Raw genomic sequence first — 20,107 nt, 5'->3', positions numbered from 1 at the left:
AGAAATAAGACTATAAAAAAAAATGTTTAGTGCCTACTGGAAAACCCTAATGCTATATAAGGAAAAAGCCACAAAAAAGCGAGGTCTTGACTTTGTGGAATGCTTTAATCCAGTGTATCAACTTTGCTCTGCATCCTCAGCCCAGAAATTCTTATTTTTCATGGAATGAATAAAAATGCTTTCTGTGTGTATGTGTTACTTTAAAAAATATGGAGTTACTACTGCTATGTGTTTTCAAGAGATTATTTAAAATGCCACTGAATTTGGGATAGCTTTTTGTTTGTTATGTATCCTCTCAAATAACAAACACCAAACGGACATACAACAATTATCTTATGGTTGTGTTACAAAATTCCAGTGTTAAAAGGGGATCCTCATACAAACCCTATAGTTATATGTCTTTATCATGTCCCTTCTCTGCTCACAATTTTCTCTAAAAATGCCCTTCTCTCATCCATATCATTTATTCTCAGATAATCTCCGTCTGTGTTTCCTCATCCTCTGGGCTCTGAAAGAGAAGCCCTTCTCCGCTGATGATCCTTCCCTCCAATGGAGAGAAGATGTGCCTCGGCATCTTTGCCCCCGTCACAGCGACCTGCATGTGCTGGAGAACCATGATGGGAGGACTTCCTCGGGACAGACGGACGGGCAGAAGACCAGGGCTTGAGTCCCCAGATTTTCTTCTAGCCAAGGAACAGGGAAAAGCAAGGGAGATGCTAGAGATGCTCCATGAAGTGGGCAACAGGTTTTCATGACTGATGTCCTCCAAACAGTACAACCCACACCAAGATCAGCACAGCACACGTGAGTATTACCTTCCGTGTTTTGTGTGGGTTTCTCATTCTCGATGACTTCTTAATGTCCACTTCAGTGGTATTTACACATCCAGGCTGGAAATGGAAAAACAGAGAGACAAAGGAATTTTTGAGGGTGAGGTTTTTGATCCGTGCATTAATGACTTGCCGTCCACGTCCCTGGTAAGTCTTTCAGCAGACCCAGTAAAAAAATTTATTATACTCTCACTCCTTGCATACAAAGGACTTCAGATAACATTCTCGAATAACATCCAGAAAAACGGGGAAAAGAAATGCATGGGCTTTGCCCGTGAAAGTGCGTGTTGACATTAGTAGTTGCTAAGCCAACAGACTCAGAGCAAAGGTGTCCAAAGGTTAAGTGGATCACAGCCCAGCTGGTACCCACACACAGCCCTGCTCAGATGCCCCTCTATGTGAGGTGACACTGTTCATGAAAGGCTGTTTGCTTCCCAAGTTGGGAAACTACAATCTGTTGACCCAGCTCAAATCCCAGAATGAATTTTTTTTTTTACAACGATTCGTGAAATCAGGGTACTAGAAATACTAGTAATATAGATTAATATTAATAATAATAGTTAATACCAATATTACAATTAGTTAACAGTTAATAATAATTAACAACAGTATTAATAATAATAGAATGGGAGTGTGGGCAGCCTGCTACTGGTTCTCTGACGACCTCAAGAGGATCATTTTGCGGGATATATTGTTCTGTTTCACAGAAAGAGAAAGCAGTAAAGCTTCTTTGTGTTTGGAGGAGGAGGGGAAGGAGGAAGAAGAGAGAGCAAGGTAGGTAGGGGTGAGGGGGAGGGGAGGAGAAAGAGTGGGGAGGAGGGGGAGGGAGGGGAGAGAGACAATAAATCAGGAAAAGGAGAAGAAAGGAGAGTCAAGAATACAGGAGACCTACCTAGAAAGGTCCTCAGATATCACTTAGTCTCTAGAAGTGACTGGAAGAAGTGGTTTTATACAGACTGTGTTTTGCCAGCGCTCAAGTCCTGGTACCGGGTACAGGGATCTCTGGTACTAGTCGAAGGTATTATGTTGAACAGTTCTGCTCAGTTTCTCTATTTGCCCCCCCAGACAGCAAGATCACGAAAATGTCAGATATACTCAAAAATGACTCCAGAGAAACTGTGAATGTGGAAAGAGACTTCTCCATCCTCAGGATGTTGTGGGATGGGGAGGGGTGACAGGGCAGTGCTGGTGCGATTCCAGAAAGAAGCTGTTCTCTACACTCACTGGCAGGCAAGGGGACGGACTCTGTTATAATGAGGACATGGGCATTTTCTTAAGTCACACTGTCCTGACAGCACAGCCACTGGGACAAAACTCCACTATAATAGTGTAAGGGATAAGGAAGTAGGCCAAGAAAGCCTTTTCTCTTGATTTTTCTCCTTACATATGTTGCATATGAACTATATATACTACAAACACAGAAATACACACACACTGCATTAAATCTTAAATAAATGACAAATTTGGTTGCGTATCTATATGGAAATAGCTGGTTTAGCACCATGGTCTGCTTGGCCGTATGGGAGGAAGAGCACCCACGTGGGTGGGATGTATTTACTGATACGGAGCCTCTCACTTTAGCTACGCCAGCATCAGACTGATGACGATCTGATATTCCAATTTGATTTTTCTATGGCTGGTTATGGCCTGAGTATTTTTGAAAAGACCCCCAGTGATTCTGATATGCGGCCAGGATTCACAATCATTGATCTAGATGTAGCAAAGTAATGTTTTAAGATATTAAAGCAATATTAAAGTGTCATTTCCTTTTAGATTTCCATTTCTGTGCAACCTTCCACCTGTAAGCCTCAGTCCACTAGGAAGGTGAAGCACTGAAATTCTTTAAGCTCTTACCGATTCATCAAGAGCCGAGTGTGCCAAGACAGACCACAGAGATCTTCTTCTTTATGTTAAGGGGTGGGAATAATGAGGATGTGATATAGAGAAAAGGGAAGGCATGTCCTACCATGAGCTGGAGAAGAAGAGACCATTTATTATTTATTGAAAAATATTTATTTCTGCATCTAATTGCCAGACTTTGTAATAAATGGTAAAATACAAGGACGGATGTATAATCTCCTAATATAATAAGAATACTAAAATGTGAATGAGCACCATGTGGGAACACAGGACTGGAGAGTTGGCGTGGGCATTACGCAACAGAACATTTCATATATCCCTTATTATGGCCATCCTCTTGGTTCTCACCAACATGGCAGATAAATATATGTATTTTTAGTATCTGAGCAAATCTGATCCCTGTAAGAGCATGTGGTCCTTGGTTATTTTAAAAAGGCAGTCATCCTTTTAAGGCATATATAACTTGTACCACTAGCTGGCACCAGATCCACTCAAAATGGGATGCCTAAGTTGGTTTTCTGCACTACTAAACGCAGCTTCCCAATAAGATATAAATAACATAATCACTACCGAGTAAGCACTCAATAAAAATGTTCAAATATGTACTGCTGGCCAGGTATAATACAAAGTTCACGGTATCATTCAATTTAAGGAATAATAATGAGGTAATATTTATACTGGCCTGGAAAAGAATCATAAGTTATTTTGAACAATCCAAAGGTATATTTATTCAACAGAATTCAGCTATGCTGTGACAGTACTGTAACATTACTTATTAAAAAGTAGGATTTAATGCCTTGGAATCCATTCCTGAAGTAGCAAAAGGATCACATTATTGAGAAATATTAGTGCCATAGCTTTCATGTCAGTATCTTAATGAGTTGCAAAGCAGAGCTGAAATTTTGGTTTCATCACTGATTTTACTTAAAAGAATCTGAGTACCATTCAGTTCCCATCATGGCAAAATGCCATCATTAGTTGTGGCAGAAGGCACACTGTTCTCAGGGTAACAAGGGAGACTTAAGGACTCTTCAGTGAAGAGACAATCATGGAGAAACACTTTCTTTAATTCAGTCCCAGTAGCTGAAGTGAAATTGGGCAAAACCATGTCCTCGATGACAAATGAATGGAGATTTAAGAATGAGGTGGCAAACAGAACTGATGATAAGAGAGATCCATATTCCTGGAAATTAGGAAAAAAGATATGATTCTGGGAAAAAGTAAGGTTTTGCATATTGAATGTTGAAATATTTTGAATAATTATTGGCTCAAATGTGATTTAGTTACTGGGGAAGAGTTGCCATTTTGTAACACAGAACAAGTTTTAAAAGTTCAATTTATCATGTATTGTACCACAGTGAGAACGATTCCTCACTCTTACCTAAAGTGATTACAGGTTCTAGAGTGTTCTACCTCAGGATATATTTTTTTAAACATCAAATTGAAGCTTTAATTTTGGTTCTTGGGTCAGCAGGGCTTACTAAATGCTGTATGTGAAGGGGGTTGTTTAAGGTAACTACTCTGGAATTCCTTCCATTCAATCTCCTCTATAATATTTACTCGTTTGATCACTACTCAGTCTTATTTGTGGGACACAGGTTCTGGATTATATAGTCCCACTTCGGTGTAGGTTGTGAACAAATTCTGAGAGTCCACAGAGAGAATGAAGGCTCTGGCAGCAGAGGGGAGGGAAATACACCACGGTGACCTGGAGGTGTGGACAGTGGTCAGGTAGAAACTGCAGCTCAGGGTAATGAGCTAAGGTAAGTCTACCGCGGTAACAGTAAGGTAAGCCTACAGAGAAGTGGAGGTCAAAGGGGAAGTGACTTGATATGATTTATATTTTTAAATAAAAACTAACAAAAATTAACTCCAGACAGATCAAAGACCCACATGTGAAATGCTAACCTATAACCCTCCCTAGAAGATAAGCATAGGTGAAAATCTAGGTGCCCCGAGTTTGGTGATCATTTTTTATATTCAACAGCAAAAGCACAGTCCATGTGAGAAATCACTGGTAAGCTGGACTTCACTAAAACGAAAACCTTCTGTTCCATGAAAGATAAGCCAGACTGGGAAACAACATTTGCAAAGGGTGCGTCTGATGAAGACAAGCATACAAATATACAAAGAACTCTAAAAACTCAACAATGAGAAAATGAGCAACCCAATTAAAAAATGGGCAAAAGGTCTGAACAGATACCTCACTAAAGAAGATACACACATGGCAAATGAGTGTATGAAAAGATGGTACACATCCTGTGTCGTTAGAGAATTGCAAACTAAAGCAAAATTTAAATACCACTACACACTTACTACAAGAGCCAGGATCCAGAGTCCGGACAACATCAGAGGCGGTGGGCCTGAACTCTCATTCCTTGCTGGTGGGAATGTAAATTGGTATAGCCTTGTAGTGGAGACCCTAAAAGTTTTTTCCTTCTTTTTTGTAATGTAAATGCCTCATTGAGTCTTTGGTGAACCAGCAACCAATCGGTTCAAAGAGGCACCCATTTCAAAGACTGCTATCTCAAAGAAATGCCTCTTCAGCTACACCACTGGATAAAGAGGCGGGCTGCCTCCCGCCTGTGGTTCCTTTGTTTTAGGGAGCTTGGTTGATCTCAACAACTGATCATCTTGGCTACTTGTTTCTGTTTTATTTTTGCTCTTCCTTTTCCACTGCTTTAAATCCCTGCTCTTATGTTTTAAATTCACCAGTAAAGAGTGAGCCTATGAAGCCTTGGGTCCCCACCTGGCCCCTAGTAAAAGCAGTAACCCAAGCCCGTGTCCTCCTCTCTCCCCTCAACCTCATGAGGTGGCCCCAGACGTGCTCTGTAATTAACAGGTTCTATAAGTGGTAAACCTTTATTTCGTTTAAGTTTCCTGATAGCTGTTGTCCAAGGGCAACTTGCAGGAACAATAAGAACCATGGGTTGACCTGACCACAACACTGGTCATGGACAGGCTGAGACCAGCACAAAACCAGCCATTCTGGAAGCTGTTTGGCAGTTACTTACAAAACTAAACCTCCTTTTCCATCTGATCCAACAATTGTGCTCCTTGGTATTTATCCAGAAGAGCTCAAAAAGCATGTCCTCACAAAAACCTGCACATGGACCTTCACTGCAGCTTTATTCAAAATTGCCAAAACTTGACATCAGGCAGTAGGTGGAAGGATAAACAAATTGTGGTATGGGACACAATGGAATAGTGTTTGGAGCTAAAAAGAAATAAGCAATTAAACCATGAAAAGACATGGAGGGATCTTAAACGCATATTATGAAGTGAAAGAAGCCAGTCTGAAAAGGCTACACTGTAGGATTCCAACTATGACATTCTGGCAAAGGCAAAACTGTGGAGACAGTAAAAAGATCAGTGGTTTCCAGGGGCGAGAGAGAGGGATGGATGATTTAGGCAGAGCACAGAAAATTTTTAGGGCAGTGAAACTATTCTGCATGATACTATAATGGTGGATACATGTCATTATACATTTGTTTAAAGCCATAGAATGTTCAACACCAAGAGTGAACCCTAATGTAAACTGTGGCCTCCAGGCGACAATGATGGGTCTGTGCAGATTTATTGATTACAACAATGGTACCACTGTGGTGAAAGATGCATTTTGAGTCTAGAATCAGTAAAACTTGCTGATCGGTTGGATCAAGGAGCACTGTGAGGGAAGGAGAGTCAACGATGACTCCTAGTTACCGGCAACTGGATGAGGTGGTGCCATTTATTGAGATGAGGAGAGAAACAAATGTAAAGAGAGAAATCAAGGATGGCTCCTGGATTGCATTTACATACAATTTGAGTATTTTTACTGATTTCTCCAACTAGAATAGAGCTCTTTATGCAGTCACTGTCAAGAGTCATGTCTCGGAACATTTCAACATTAGTGTTTATCCAACAATCTGGCCCATCCTTTTGTGTCTTCGACCTTTGGCATCACCACTGGCAATAAAAGCCCATCACTGAATGTGCAAAATTTATATCTGATGGTCAGTCACACAGAGCCTGGTGGAGCGCCAGCCCACTCCTCAGAGCCTCTACTCTGCCTCTCCAAACTCTTCTCCCGTGCATTCTACCAGCCTCAACTAATCTTTTCTGGTTGACATCAGACCACTTCCACTTAACATCTAGGAACTGTCTGTTCATCCTTCCATGATAGTCCCTTTTTGTAGACTAGCAGCTGCCACCCAGGCCCAAGTATAGTCAGACTGTCACAGTTCTCAACAGGCTACCAAGAGGACTCAAACTAAGTATGCTGTGGCTCCTCTGTCATCACTGGCATCACTCATGTTTCATGTTCAGCCTTTAAATACTTAAAATTTTCCAGCTAAAGTCGCTTTGGAATTAAAAAAAAAAATCACTGGGTAGAGGTTGAGTAAAATATGAGCTCCTTCATAAAGTGACAAGGGTCTGAGGCAGGTGTGCATGAACCCCCTTCTTTTCTGTTACACTTGGGCCTGCCATTCACACAAGTGGTTGATCTCTCTCCTTTTCTGTTTTTGTTTTTTTTTTTTTTTCCTTTATAAAATGCTGGTTGCAATTTGAGGACATGCAAAGATTTTTCAATTGGGGGATAAAAAATATCCCTCTGAGATTGAAAACACACACTCCAACTTGCTATACACTGGGGACTCCTGGGTTGGCATTCAGGGCACTTTCATAACCTTCAGTGAAGTGGCATTTCAGTTGGCATTATGTTGCTCTCCTTCTGGGATCTCATTCATGGGAAGGTGAGTAGTGACAAAATTTTGGGATTCCTGGTCCATAAGCTTAATATTATTAAGTGCCTTAAAACTTTTGACTTTAACTCTTAAAGTGTTTGTTGAATGTAGGCATGAACATAAACTAGCTCTCTGATGGCAATGGAAATAGCCCTAGCATGAAAGTTAAGAGCGAAAAGGTAGGAAAACGGATCGGTTAACTGAACTGGTGAAGGCAGTTTTGTAGATATTACTGTTGTTAGTACTGGTGATTTAATGGCATGCTGTAACCAGTTTAGAGAATCAAATAAAATTCCTAATAATATAAACAACTCACAGTAAGTTCAAAATGCTTATAATTGTTAACACAAATAACAGTGGGGCACATAGAAAATAACGAGTTCATGAAAATCAGTGGACATTGGAAGTGGCCTTGAATTCAATAGCTTGTAAGGCTCTGAAGTCATATATTCCCAAATGGAAAAGAGGCTTACTTCCCTCTCCAGGCAAGACACACAGAGAAAGGCCATTGTACCACACACCTCAGCTCAGCAAGACCTCTATAGAGAAGATGAATTTCAAAGACACGTTCTGTGCATTAAACTTGATTTCCACAAGTAGCAAAAGATAAGCATTTTATTTATCTAGTGGTGTCAGGAAAGAGAAGTTCACATAAAATTATTTCCCAGATTACATATTTATCACTCAGTGCCAAAACTCAATTTTATTTTCACCATTAGAAAAAAGGATCTTTTAAAATAATTCCCACATACCCCGATATTCTTACACAATTATACCTGAAGTAATGCAATCTTTTCTTGTTGATTCAAGGTCATTTTTGAGAATGACACTGTGCCATCCTTAAGACAGCAATGCCTCTGAGGCCAGATGGTCCTAACTCTTAATGATTTTGAACTTTTTCTCATTTTATGCCATTTTTTTTAATGCCTCTGCCTTCTGCCTGTCAGTAGTCAGTTTTGCTGGTCTCAATGTCCTTGTCCCCAGTACCACCCCATCATCCTCTAATCTGTTACTTGGGTTCTGACAGGGGTCAGAAAATCAGACAAATACTTCCTGAAAAAAACACGGTGTCTAACATTTTAGCAAATGAACCAGTCAAAGCACCTGGGTTAGAGTGTGGGTGTTTTCACAATTTCTTTGGGTAAAACTTGAAGAGTTTATTCCTGGCTAAATTTTGGATATGTGGGGAAGGAAGTATAAGAATGGTGACAAAGGAAACGTAAACAAGTGCTCATGCTATCTTCTGGAAAACTTATAGGACATAAATATTTTACAAGCTAAAGGAGTGGATCAGAGTAGATGACATGAAACATCTGTCTGGAGTTCTGAGATAGGGGACGACACAGGGAGGGGGAGCTTGTGATTCATTCTGTGCTCTCAGGGGCAGGAGGAAAACCTCAGCGCAGGGAGAGACTGGGCGGCATCCTACAGAAGCGTCTGCCCCAAATCCTGCGAGTGAACAATCGTGTACCCTGCTCTGTCCCAGCCACCTGTGGGGAAGGTGTCCCAGACACAGCTCTAGTTTTAGTTCAATTGCTCGGAAAGGGCACTGACCGGCCAGGAGCTCCTCTCACTGCCCCCACTCCATCACTCATCGCCTCTGCAGCAAAGGCCATCACCATCCACCAGGATGTTCACGCTGTGACCTGGGAGTCGTCATGACACCTTGCTTTCCCTTACTTCCCACATTTCATTTAACAGCAAATCTTGTGCACTTTACCTCCAAATACATCCTGAATTTATCTGCTCCCCCTTGTGCCACCAACCTGGTCGAAGCTGCCATCATCTCCTACCTGGACTGTCTCAGCAGCCTTCTGATGTGTCTCCATCAATCCTTTCTTGCTTTCTCAACTCTACTCCCAGGTTGCTCTCTGCGCAGCAGTCACACTGACCTTTTCAAACTAGAGCCGTGTCATCATGCTCTTCAAACCTCTGCACACGTCTCATCACTTTTCAGATACGAGGCAAACCCTCTGCCATGTTCTACAAGGTGCTACATCAATAGCCTCTGTCTGCCTTTCCCACCCCACTTGGTACCTCTTTGCCTCTGCCCACGTCACTCCAGCCTCACTGGCCTTCTTCCTGCTCCTCACATGAATCAGCTTCTTCCCTTTGGACTGGCTGCTACTTCTTTCCCAGTATTCCATTCTGGTCTAAGAGAGGCCTTACTGTACTACTTGGCCTCCAAACCCTCCCAATCATATCAGCCTGTTTTTTTTGTTTGTTTGTTTGTTTTTTGTTTTTTAATTTATAGCACTTGCCTCTACCTGGAATGTTCTTGTATATTATATTTGCTTGTTTATTTTTTCTCTACCAAAAAGTAAGCTACTCAAATATAGGGACTTTGTCTGTCTTGTTTAATGTCATCACCAGAGACTGAATTTTTCTGTTACCTAGTAGGTGCTTAATGGATATTGAATGAATAAATAAACAAATGAATGAGAGAAGCCATAGATTATATATAATAGTTATTTCTGAACTATACTCTTGTTCAAAATACAACATGAGTTTTATTTACTGTGTTTTAGTATATTGTGCATGTGTGCTTGAGAATATTGGTACCTATAACTTAACTTCCAGACCAACTGGTCATCAACTATCGTTATTATCATACATTAATTGAACAGGAAACTTATGGTCTAATTCTTCAGTTAGACTTAAATATTTCTGGTACAATAAAATTTAGCTCAAATGTTTTTTTCACTTGAAATGTAAGTAGTCCGTTGCTTAAGTGAGTATATATGGCTAATAATTTATTACTTCCAGATTTTACAGGGGTTGAGTACTTAAAGAGCAGGAGGACACTGGGAACTTATGAAGACTCAGTTTCAGAGAAGGCAGCATGAGTGAGCTCCCCTGCCCCTGCATTTATAATTTTGTTTCAGACTATCTCCATTTTGACCTACAAACATTCAAAGACAATTATAAGCTGTGCTTCTCTGCATTTTCCCCACCTGGATGTTTAAGGCACACCAGAGTTAAGATAAAACAACTGAACTATAGGACACAATAGTATATCTCATGAATCAGTTTCTGGTTTTCAAAAGCACATGGGTTTTTAACAATATAAAGTCATTTAAACGATGAATGGCTGATACCCAATGGCCTACTACAGATGAAGGACTGATATCCAAGATCTATAAAGAACAGAACAGACACTTCTCCAAAGAAGACATACAAATGGCTAACAGGTAAGTGAAAAAATGTTCATCATTAGCCATCAGGGAGATTCAAATCAAAACCACATTGAGATACCACCTTACACCAGTTAGAATGGCCAAAATTAACAAGGCAGTAAACAACAAGTGTTGGAGAGGATGTGGAGAAAGGGGAATCCTCTTACACTATTGAGAATGCAAGTTGGTGTAGCCACTTTGGAAAACAGTGTGGAGATTCCTTAAGAAATTAAAAATAGAACTACCCTATGGCCCTGCAATTGCACTACTGGGTATTTACCCCCAAAGATACAGATGTAGTGAAAAGAAGGGCCATCTGTACCCCAATGTTTATAGCAGCAATGGCCATGGTCGCCAGACTGTGGAAAGAACCAAGATGCCCTTCAATGGACGAATGGATAAGGAAGATGTGGTCCATATACACTATGGAGTATTATGCCTCCATCAGAAAGGATGAATACCCAACTTTTGTATCAACATGGACGGGACTGGTGGAGATTATGCTGAGTGAAATAAGTCAAGCAGAGAGAGTCAATTTTCATATGCTTTCACTTAACTTACTTGTGGAGCATAAGGAATAACACGGAGGACATTGGGAGAAGGGGAGGAGAAGTGAGTTGGGGGAAATCGGATGGGGAGACAAACCATGAGAGACTGTGAACACTGAGAAACAAACTGAGGGTTTTGGAGGGGTGGGGGGTGGGGGGTTGGGTGAGCCTAGTGGTGGGTATTAAGGAGGGCACATATTGCATGGAGCACTGACTATGGTGCATAAACAATGAATCTTGCAGCACTGAAAAAAATAATAATAAAAAAATAAAGTCATTCAATCCATGTACATGGGATGTCTTTCCATTTGTTTGTGTCTTGTTTAATTTTTTCATCAATATTTTGTAGTTTTCTCTATCAAGTCTTCCACCTCCTTATTTAAGTTCATTCCTAAATATGTTTTTCTTTTTGTGTGTCCTGTTATAAATGGAATTGTTTCCCTAATTTCCTTTTAAGATAGTTTGTGGTTAGAGATTGGAATCCTTGTACACTGTTGATAAGAATGCAAAATGGTGCTGCCATTACGGAAAACAGTATGGACATTCCTCTAAAAAATAAAAATAGAACTACCAAAAGACCCAGTAATCCCCCTTCTGGGTATTTAACTAAAACAACTGAAATCAGAATCTTGAAGAGATATTGGCACTCTCATTTTAATTGCAATGCTACTCATAGTGGTTAAGACGTGGAAACGATCTAAATGTCCCTGACAACAGAAAGATAAATAAACTGGGTAGATACATACAAAAGAATACTGTTCAGCCTTTAAGGAAGAAGGAAAGAAAAAGAAAGAAAGAGAATATCCTGCAATGTGTGACAACATGGATGAACCTTGAGGTCATTAGGCTAAGTTAAATCAGCCTGACAACTTAGAAGAAATGGATAAATTCTTAGAAATACACAACAGTTCAATACTGAACCAGGAAGAAATAGAAAATCTGAACAGACCATTTACAAGCAACAAAACTGAATTGGTAATCAAAAACTACCAAAGAATAAAAGTCCAGGACTTTTGGACTGGATGGATTCACAGGTAAATTCTACCAGACATTTAAATAAGAATTAATACCAATTCTCCAACTACCCAAAAAATTGAAGAGGAAGGAAAACTTCCAAATACGTGCTATGAGGCCAGGGTTACCATGATACCAAACCACACAAAGACATCACAAAAAAAACCCTACAGGCCAATAGCCCTGATGAACATAGATGCAAAAATCCTCAACAGAACATAAACAACCACATACAACTATACATTAAAAAAATTATTCATCATGATCAGGTGGGATTTATTCCTGGGATGCCAGGATAGTTCAATATTCACCAAGTCAATCAACGTCACATACCACATTAACAGAACATAGGATAAAAATCATACTAATTGCAATAGAGGCAGAAAAAGCATTTGACAAGGCTCAACATCTATTCATGATAAAAACTGTCAACCAAATGGGGTTAGAAGGAACATACCTCAACATAATAAGGGCCGTCTATGAAAATCCCATGGCTAATTTCATCTTCAAGGAGGAAAAACTGAAAGCTTTTCCCCCAAGGACAGAAAGAAGACAAGAATATCTACCCTTGCCACTTTTATTCAACATAATTCCTAGGCACAACAGACAGAACAAGAGATAAGAGGCATCCATATTTGTAAAGATGAAGTTAAACTGTCACTATTTCCAGATGATATATTATACATACAAAATCCTAAAGATTCCACCAAAAAACTACTAGAAGTAAAAAACAAACTTAGTAAAGTGGCAGGATACAAAATTAGAAATTGGTAGCATTTCTACACACTAACAATGTAGTTGCCAAAAGAGAATTTTAAAAAACAACACCACTTACAACTGCAGCAAAAAGATTAAAATTCCTAGGATTAAACTTAACCAAAGAGATGAAAGACCTATACTCTGAAAACTATAAAACACTGATAAAAGAAACTGCAGGTGACACAAACAAATGGAAAGATATTCCATGCTCATGGATTCTAAGAATTAATATTGTCAAAACATTTGTATTCCCAATAGCAATTTACAGATTCAATGCAATCCCTATCAAAATATCGACAGCATTCTTTTTTTAAGATTTTATTTATTTGACAAAGAGACACAGAGAGAGAACACAGGAGGGGGAGTGGAAGAGAGAGAAGCAGGCTTCCCGCTAAGCAGGGAGCCCAATGCAGGGCTCAATCCCAGGACCCTGGGACCATGACCTGAGCAAATACAGATGCTTAACAACTGAGCCATCGAGGCACCCCTCAACAGCATTTTTAAAAAACTAGAACAAATAATACTAAAATTTGTATGGAACCTTAGAAGACCTTAAATAGTCAAAGCAATCCTGACAAAGAACAAAGCTGAAGGTATCACAAATTCTAGATTTCAAGATATACCACAAAGCTGTAGTAATCAGAAGAAAGTGGTGTTGGCACAAAAGCAGACACACAGATCAACAGATCAGCATAGAGATGCCAGAAATAAACCCACATTTATAAGGTTAATTAATCTATGACAAGGGAGGAAAGAATATACAATGGGGAAAAGATAGTTGTTGTTTTTTTTTTTAATAAATGGTGCTGGGAAAACTGGACAGCTACAAGCAAAAGAATGAAACTGGACCACTTTCTAACACCATAAACAAAAACTAACTAAAAATGGACTAAAGACCTATCATGAGAGCTGACATAAAAATCCTAGAAGAGATCACAGGCAGTAATTTTTCTGTCTTCAGCGATAGCAATATTTTTCTAGATACATATCCTAAGGCAAGGGAAACAAAAGCAAAAACAAATTATCGGGACCACATCAAAATAAAAAGCTTTTGCACAGCAAAGGAAACCATCAAAAGCCAAAAAGCACTCTGTTGAAAGAAAGGGAGAAGATATTTACAAACAATGTATCCCATAAGAGATTAATATCCAATATATGTATCAAAAATGCATACAAGTCAATGCCAAGCAAAACAAAACAAAACAAAACAATCTCATTAAAAAATGGGCAGAGGACCTGAATTTTTCCAAAGAAGACATGCACATGGCCAACAGACACATGAAAAGTTGCTTAACATCACTCACCGTCTGGGAAAGGCAAATCAAAACCACAATGAACTATCACCTCACACCTGCTAGAATGGCTAAAATCAAGATGACGAGCAACAGGCATTGGCGAGGATGTGAAGAGAAAGGAACCTTCATGCACTGACGGTGGGAACTCAAACTGGTGCAGCCATTGTGGAAAATAATACGGAGTTTCCTCAAGAAGTTTTAGAACTACCCTATGACCCAGGAATTACACTACTGGGTACTTATGCAAAGAATAAAACAACATAGCATAATATGTAAACTTGTTGAATTACTAAGTTGTACACCTGAAACAAATGTAACATTATGTATCAGCTATTATATATTAAAAAAAGACAAACACAAATAGATTCACAAATAAGCCAGTCATCAAAAGACAAATACTATATGACTGCACTTTTATGAGGTATCTAAAATAGTTAAATTCAGAATCAAAATGTGGAATGGTAGTTTCCAGGGGCTGGGGAGAAGGGGAAATAGGCATTTGCTAATTATCAGGATTAACACTTGAGTTAAGGAAAATGAATAAGTTCTAGAGATCTGATCTCATGTTAAGTATTCTTACCAGAAGAAAAAGTTAAGACAAAATGTGAATTTTAGGCATAGACTAAAAGAGCTTAATTTCCAAAGGACCCATTCTGTTACCACAGTTCTCCCTTGCTCTGTATTATGGAATTAAAGATTAAAAGCCTCTATGAATGGGGCACCTGGGTGGTTCAGTTGGTTAAGCATCTGCCTTTGGCTCAGGTCATGATCTTGGGGTCCTGGGACTGAACCCCATATCGGGCTTCCTCCCCTGCAGCCTTCCCCCTCTGCCTCTCTCCCCGACCCCTAGCTTATGTTCTCTCTCTCTCTTTCAAATAAATAAACAAAATCTTAAAGAAAAACCTTCTATGAAAAAAATCTGCATTCAACATGTAAGGGAAAAAAATAATACAGATAATATTAAAAGTACTTCCATGTGGTACATAAACAATGAACTCTGGAACACTGAAAAGAAATTAAAAAAATTTTTTTAAAAAGTTCTTCCACGGTGAACTGTCTACTTTGTCATTTTCCAACCATTATCTCACTTGAGCTCTGTAAACATTTTATAACCTACATAGGTCAGCCACTCTGAACCTAATTTTTAATGAATCACAGTATCAAAGACTTGCACATTAAAAGAAGGCATCAGTCTTAATCTGGTCAAACCTAGCACCCAATTCATGATTTCTTCTGACAACTTCTATGACAGGAGTCATTCAAACTTAGCTGTTGCAACGGGCATCACTCTTTCCCTAAACCCCATCTATGGCACTTTCTTTAGAATGCAGAAAACCTTTTAATAAGTCACTTATTTCAAGAGTTATGCTATGTTTTAAAATGCTACTACTACATGAAAAGAAAACAACATGACGACAAAATAGTTAAGATCAAGGGCTCTATATTCTTGGAAGATAAGGAACTCTCCCAAGCCTGGGTGTCTCCTCCTCCCTAGCGAAGGTAAGAGTAATGGTACCAAACTCTGTTGTACGAAATACTGTGTGCAAAGGGGAGACATATTCCTGATACCTAAAGCACATGTGAGCTGCTATGATCATTAGAAGTAAAGTTTGACATAAAGAAAACAATCACATAGCAAGGAACTGGGTCTTTCAGATTGTTAGGATTCGAGGAAGTTACTCATTAAAAACGAGTTGAACTTTACTGAATGGAAGCAAAAAATAAATAAATAGATAAAATGAAAAGACTTCAGCAACTTAAGACCAGATATCATATTTAATAAATAAATGAGTGAGTAGCTTTTGGGGAGTAACTCTACGTGGTGCGGAGGCAGTTCAGAATCCTCCACCTCCATCAGGTCAGGCACCAGATTAAGACATTTGCGTTTCACTTCTTCAACGGTCGCTTCAACCTTCCACTTCTCAGAGAGCTAACTTCTAACATTTGAAAATATGTACTGACAAATGTCTTCATGTCGGAGCCTGTGATAATGAAATGTAATTTGCTTCCAAAAAAAAAAAAAAAAAAGCAGTTTTTAACTGTGAGAAGGTACCTAAAACTGTTGAGGGGAAATAGTAGAACTGAGGAGAAATTTTCTAGAGCTTTCTCAGTTTGAGAGAGAATTTACTTTTTTTTTTCTTCATTAATTTAGATTGTTTTCAATTTTAATTTATTTTTCTGAGGAAAGCAGACTTTGTTTGAAGCAGATGCCTGGTGTCAGAGTAAGAGAACACAGCCTGCCTGCCTGCCTGCCTTCCTTCCTTCCTTTCTTTCTTTCTTTCTTTTTTCCCCAAAACAATTTGGGGAAACTGTATCTGAGGAAAATCAAAGGAAGAGCAAAACCAAAGCCCACACATCACTGCTCCCCGTGGGGTCGGGACTCACGCTGCTCTGTCAGCATGGGCGGGTCGAGTCTCCTTGGTTGGCTCCGTCGTCCCTCCATAGACTGTGTGCCCCTGTGTGTGTGCATGTGTGTGTACACGCATGTTTTTAACTTTTTAATTTCATTTGATTCCGAACTTATAGAAAAACACCGCAAGAAAGTTCGAAGGACTCCGCAGACTCTTTCCCAGATTCTCCAACAATTTTTACTCCATTTCTCTGTCTATAGTAGAAGATTAGCTATTGACCCTTTCTGCCGGCGAAGAGGACTTTAGCTCCTGCTGCGGCAGCAGCGGTCCAAGACGCTGGCTTCTGGCTTCTGGAGCGAGAGGCCAGCCTCCCGGAGCACTGCTGTCACAGCGGGCTTCTGCCCAGCACTTGCCCAGGCCCCAGCAGGTGCAAGATAGCATGGGTATTTGGGAGCAGTGCTCCCCGCTCCTCATGTCCCTGAGAGGCTGGCTGCTGGCCTCAGGGCCTTGCTCCCAGCGTCGCCCCAACCACACCCGGAGCCTCATTATTTCAGAAGGAACAGGACAGAAATCGGAGCAAATTTTCAGACGCTGCCAACCCATAAGCTATAGAAACACCAACTTAATAAGGGGGAAAACAGTTTTTGTTCTCACTCTACCCAGGGCTCACATAAATAGCATCAGATATTACATAATAATAGGACACTGTATCTCCAGATCTATTCAGGGATGGAAAGAACAGACAAAGGATAAAAGATGTAACCAGCGAGCAAAAAAGAACCGTTTCACTCACGGGGAGGCTCAGGATCGCTACGTTGTCAAAATATTTTCTAATCCAAAGGAACAGACCAGAATAATAGACAGAAGTGCTGTTCTTTTTTTTTCAAAACACAAAAGGAGATTTAATTTGGGATGAACACATCTTGGGTTTTCTAAAATGGTTAAAAGAATCCGTAGCTGCATCGCGGACTATGGGCAGAGGAGGCAGGACCGTGAGGAGAGGCCTGTTGGAGCATTGAGGACGGAGAACTGCCTCATTTCTATTGACTTCAGTGTAATTTCTCACGGACACCTCAAAACCGACAATGCCCAAAGTTACAAGAGGAATATCACTATCGCTGAGACTTTTCAACAATATTAGGAAAGATATCAACTTTCTGCTACAAAGCTCCAAATGAACACGTGAGATTATGTACATAAATTATACACACAGTACAAAAATCAAAGCTACCCTCCCGACACACACACACAATCTATAGATATTACACCTGCTGGTTCAAGTCCAGAATTAGCCCTGGGGGTTTCTAGGTTTGATATCTGTCCCCCTTATACCGCACTTTCCACGCTGTTTCCAGCAGTCTGATATGGCTGATAATATTTAGTTCCTCCCCAGAAATGTTGTGACAACAGACCTATGGTGCCATCTGCCTGCCTGAGATCAAGCGAACACGCCAGGCACAATAACCGTAAGAGACCCTGAATCTCAGGAAACAAACTGAGGGCTGCTGGGGGGCGGGAGGGAAGGGGTGGCTGGGTGATGGACACTGGGGAGGGTATGTGCTATGGTGAGTGCTGTGAATTGTGTTAAGACTGATGATTCACAGACCTGTTCCCCTGGGGCATATAATACATTCTATGTTAATTAAAAAAAGAATGAAATCTTGCCATTTGGGACCGACATGGATGGAGCTAGAGAGTGCTACACTAAGCAAAATACGTCCGAGAAAGACAAATACCGTATGATCTCACCCACATGTGGCATTTAAGAAACGAAGCAAATGCACAAAGGGAAGAAAAGAAAGGGAGGGAGGCTGGGCAAGAACCAGATTCTTTTTTTTTTTTTTTAATTTATTTATTTGACGGACAGAGATCACAAGTAGGCAGAGAGGCAGACAGAGAGAGAGGAAGGAAGCAGGCTCCCCGCTAAGCAGAGAGCCCGATGTGGGGCTCGATCCCAGGACCCTAGGATCATGACCTGAGCCGAAGGCAGAGGCTTTAACCCACTGAGCCACCCAGGTGCCCCAAGAACCAGATTCTTAACAGAGAACTGATGGTTACGGGAGGGGAAGTGGGTGGGGGATGGGCTACACATGAGGGCACTTGCCAGGCTCAACAGACCGCCCGACAAAAGAAAAGTTCAATTCATCCCTCTACTGCATTTCACTAGTATATAAAAAAAACTATTTGATGGGAAAAGTTCAATTCATCCCTTTACTCCATTTCACAAGTATAAAAAAAAAATCTATTTGATGGGCAGAAGCTGGCCCTGATGTCATAAAATAGCCTGATACGTGTTAGGAATTTACAAAGAAAAACTGAAAAGGGTTTCAACAGAGATGGCATGAGGTTTTGGAGCAATGCCCAGGCTTTTAGTCCCAAGGAAGGGCTTGAGGCTAAGCCCCATGACAGGGAACAAAACTCAACTCCTCAGAGTCTTGTTTGTAAATTAAGGACAGTAATTACTCACCCTACAAAATCTCTGTGAAGAATTAGTGAGGTAAGGAACGTAAAGAGCTTTTGTGCAAAGGCACTAACCAGTGTTCCGATGGTTACTGACAGAAATCGGCCAGCAGTACTGCTCCCTGACATTCTGCAGGGAGGGCTCCGCGTGGCATGGATTTTGACACGTTTCAGCTGAATGCTGTACATCCGAGCAGAGGCTCAGCTTGTACCGCCAAGTATCTGGCGCTCACAGACAATGCCAGAAATCGATGAGCTTTGTGACAGCTGACGACAATGTTCTTTTGATTCAGACCTTGTCCCTGATGCCCTGGTTGGTTCCACTATCAGAGCCCTGTGACTGCAAACCTGTGGACGTTTTAAGCCTGTGTCCTGCGTCAGTGTGTTGAATGTCATCCAAAAGGGTGTATGCAGGAGAGGGGCAGAGCAGGTATAATTAATTCACTTGTAACAAACTATACCCATTGAGTGTCCACTACGTGCCTGGTCCTGGGCCAAACATAGTGGGGGACAAGCTAACTGGAGGAGTGAGGACTCTGTCCTCTTACGGAGGAAGGGTACCACTCCCTGCCTGCCTGCCTGCCTTCCCCTTCCCAGTAGTAAAAGTCACTTGTATAACGTGCTTTCCTACTCCTCTTTAAAGTTTTGTTTTGCTCACTATTGTAAGAGAGATGATCAACTCTCTTTTAAAAATATAAAAATTAAAGTTGAAAAATTTAACTTGTTTAAAGGTTAACAGGGGTCTTAAGATGCATTCTTTGGTTTAGGAATTACACCTTCATGTTCTTCCTTGGGGGATCTGGCAAGGAAGTCACTTGGCACAACTGGGAAATGTCTGTATGGTCAGCCTTCCCCCGCCGACCTAGAGCCCTGTGTCTCTACCTCTTACTTAGAGGTTACTGGAGATGGTCCCATCAGCAATTGGTGAGGGTCACCGAAATGGCAATGACAGGGATTTCATTCGTGCTAGTGTCTGACCTAGTTTACTCTCTTCCACCCAATTTCCAAATTCTTCCCATTGGCCAGATTCCACGGTGGTTGTCATCCTCCAGGATGGCGGGTGATGGCCCCTAGCAATCTCCTCCTC

At 40.6% G+C, this 20,107-nt stretch overlaps 1 protein-coding gene across 2 annotated transcripts in view; it reads right to left on the bottom strand.

The window, feature by feature from the left end:
* Nucleotides 1–20,107, bottom strand: part of RGS7 (regulator of G protein signaling 7) — a gene marked incomplete at its 5' end in the record, with an annotated part of 513,767 nt that overhangs the window by 36,594 nt on the left and 457,066 nt on the right. For both annotated transcript variants that reach the window (XM_080824124.1, XM_080824125.1), the window contains one exon: nucleotides 816–890. In XM_080824124.1, coding sequence (XP_080680250.1) covers nucleotides 816–890 — 75 coding nt within the window. The remainder of the gene's footprint in view (nucleotides 1–815; nucleotides 891–20,107) is intronic.

This window comes from Martes martes, assembly GCF_963455335.1.
Source record: "Martes martes genome assembly, chromosome: 15".
Taxonomy (NCBI): domain Eukaryota; kingdom Metazoa; phylum Chordata; class Mammalia; order Carnivora; family Mustelidae; genus Martes; species Martes martes.
This window is presented reverse-complemented; position numbering and strand designations above follow the sequence as displayed.